The sequence below is a fragment of the Octopus bimaculoides genome, chromosome 1 (genome assembly GCF_001194135.2).
Source record: "Octopus bimaculoides isolate UCB-OBI-ISO-001 chromosome 1, ASM119413v2, whole genome shotgun sequence".
Taxonomy (NCBI): Eukaryota; Metazoa; Mollusca; class Cephalopoda; order Octopoda; family Octopodidae; genus Octopus; species Octopus bimaculoides.
The window spans coordinates 96,017,346-96,020,289 of record NC_068981.1 but is presented as its reverse complement, the minus strand read 5'-3'; the positions used below and the strand labels follow the sequence as shown (position 1 = coordinate 96,020,289).

General features: G+C 33.8%; 1 protein-coding gene across 1 annotated transcript in view; it reads left to right on the top strand.

Annotated features, from left to right (window-relative positions):
* The first annotated feature begins 1,139 nt into the window (after window positions 1–1,139).
* Window positions 1,140–2,944, top strand: part of LOC106876015 (carboxypeptidase A2) — an 82,748-nt gene continuing 80,943 nt past the window's right edge. The window contains exon 1 of the mRNA XM_052966840.1: window positions 1,140–1,471. Within this exon, the coding sequence (XP_052822800.1) occupies window positions 1,341–1,471 (131 nt within the window). The 5' untranslated portion in view covers window positions 1,140–1,340. The remainder of the gene's footprint in view (window positions 1,472–2,944) is intronic.

Sequence of the window (2,944 nt, the reverse complement as noted above, 5' to 3'; positions counted from 1 at the left end):
TTGGCGAAACGGGACACTGAGCTGCAGTATATTAATACTATACGCTAAGGCTATTGCTTAGATATGCATATGCAAGAGTAGGATACCATTATATGTGTGTGAGGTTGTTACAAGAGTTAACAAGGGAAACAGAGACAGACAGAAACAAAAAAAAAACAAAAAAATGCCCCTGGTATTTGAATACTGTACAAATATGTTTTTAAAAAGACTTTTCATTTAAATTTGCCAAAATTTAATTTTTCCCAAATTTGTTATCCATATTTACAGTTGAAAAGATCTCAAGGATCGAAACCGGTACTGAAATGTTTTTTATAAAAGTATTTTAGCATTTTCTACTTTGTCTTTTTTTCCATATATGTATATATATATATATATATATATATATATATATATATATATATATATATATATATATATATATATATATATATATATATTAAGTTCAAACTTATACACATATGTATATATATATATACACACACATATACATACTCACACACACACATATATATATCTTTACATGCACATGCACATTACATGAAGCATTTATATCTTCATGGGTGTATGTATGTATTATGTATGTGTGTACGTGTGTAAGTGTGTGTGTGCGCGCGCGTGTTGGCACAGCGATCCTGACAACTTCCGACTGTATCACTCCCTACAAATTAAAGGCATGTGTACAAGTGTGTGTGTGAGTGGTGTGTATGTATCTGTGTGTTTGTGTGCGTGCGTGTGTGTGTGTGTGTATGTATCTGTGTCTGTGTGTGTGGAGGTGTGTGTGTGCATGTGTTGTATGTGTGAATGAATGCGTAAAGATGCCGCTATGTCGACAGCGTGTGTGTATATAGCATTTCTAGATATAACTATTCATATCAAATGTATGTAAATACTACAGTCCCACGCGCGTGTGTGTCCACCGCATCAGTGCGTATTTTTCTTAGTGTTTGAGCGCTTTTACGTGAATAAGTGTATGTTTACGCATGTGTTGTGTGTGTGTGTGTATGCGTGCGTGGATATGCGCGGATGTACGTTATAGTGCGTGGCTTCTATTTGTTTACTTTTTTATTTTTCTCCCTCCTTTTCTTTCTTTCTTTCTTTCTTTCTTTTTATTTCAAAAAAAAATTTTTTTTTGCTTTTAATTATTTAACCCGCAAACACACGCTGGCTGATGAAAGGCTTGCGTTAGATGAGAAATTCCTAGTCAGCTCGATCAAGCCTTTGAATAAGAACCGTACGCGTTACGTGCGCGCGTGTGTGTAGTATATACGAGTGTGCTTTTGTCACCAATCAAAAGTCAGTGACAGCTTGAGTAACTTCGAAGTAAGCAGGGGTACGAAGAAATGCGAATATATTTACTTGTTCTCACTATTTTCTGGCCGGCTGCAGGCAGAATACTTGGTCATGCTTATGTCGTAGACAGGAGTAATTATTACCCGACAGACGAATCGTGGCAAAATGTCACATATGGAGGGTAGGTACTCTTTTATTGTGTTCATAGGCGTTTTATTTTTTCTAAAAGATATACATACATACATACATATATACAGAGACACACGCACATACACACACACATATGCACATACATTCACATATACGTCCGAGGGGCTAAGGCCTTTGTGGAAACCATTGGTCATTATAACCGGACATTAACAGAATTACTTTTAATATATATACACACACATATATATATATATATATATATAATGTGAGTATATATACATATATATCTATATCTATATCTATCTATCTATCTATCTATTTATCTATCTATCTATCTATATTATATATATATATATATATATATACAATTTGGGGTGCATATCAATTTAAGAGCCATAACGCAATCCTATAATAAAACTTGTTTAATATCCTATGCACATTTATAAAGTATATATGTATGTGTGTGTATATATTTATATACGTGTGTGTGTGTACATGTGTGTGTCTATCTATCTATCTATCTATCTATCTATCTATCTGTCTGTCTCTCTCTCCCTCTCTCTCTTTATCTATTTATCTATTTATCTATCTAGTTGTCTGTCTGTCTGCCTGTTTGTTCATCTACCTGTCAGTCTATGTGCCTGTATTGTGGTCCACATATCTACATATCTAAACTGTCATATATTCATCCATTGGCGAGATTTTGGAATAAGTATTCTCTCCAGTCACATACTTGTGGAAAAAAGGGTACGGAAGTTAAAAAATATTTTTGGAAAAGATTTTTCTTTTTTACAGAATCGTCATTTCCATTGTAAGAATTCTAAAAAAAAAAAAAGGATAGGAAAACTCCCCTTTTTCTTTCCCAATAAAGTCTGGGGCATCGAGTGACAATAATTCTAAAACTCAATTAATCTGGGTATACACTAGTCTTGGTATTGTTGCTGTTTCGGTTGCTGCTGCTGCTGCTGCAGCAGCTTTTGCTGTTTTTGTTGTTTGTTTTTGTAGCCCAGGTGAAAATAGTTTCAAAGACCCATGACCAAAGGCTTTCCAGTCATGTCTACACTCATATATATATATTTAGAATTTGAGTGTTAATTCTAACAGACCATTCGGCCGCGTTAAAGCTCCCTCGTTAGTTCAGTTACCGTGTCGCTCGCACATACACTCACACACACACACACACACACACACACACACACACACACACACATACGCACACACACATATACATACATGTGTATGTATGGGTGTATGTGTGTGAGTGTGTGCGCGTGTATATATATAATATATATATATAAATTTACGTATATATTAATATTATCTCTGTTGAAAAAACTTTGATAATGTAAATATGTTAATAGTTACCATGGGTAGCAAAAATCACACAAAAACTGGGATATCACACCCGTTCTATAGGTAGAAATACCAAGTTAAAGTGATGTATTTTGAGTAGATATGAATAATATATATATATGTATATATATATATATATATATATATATAT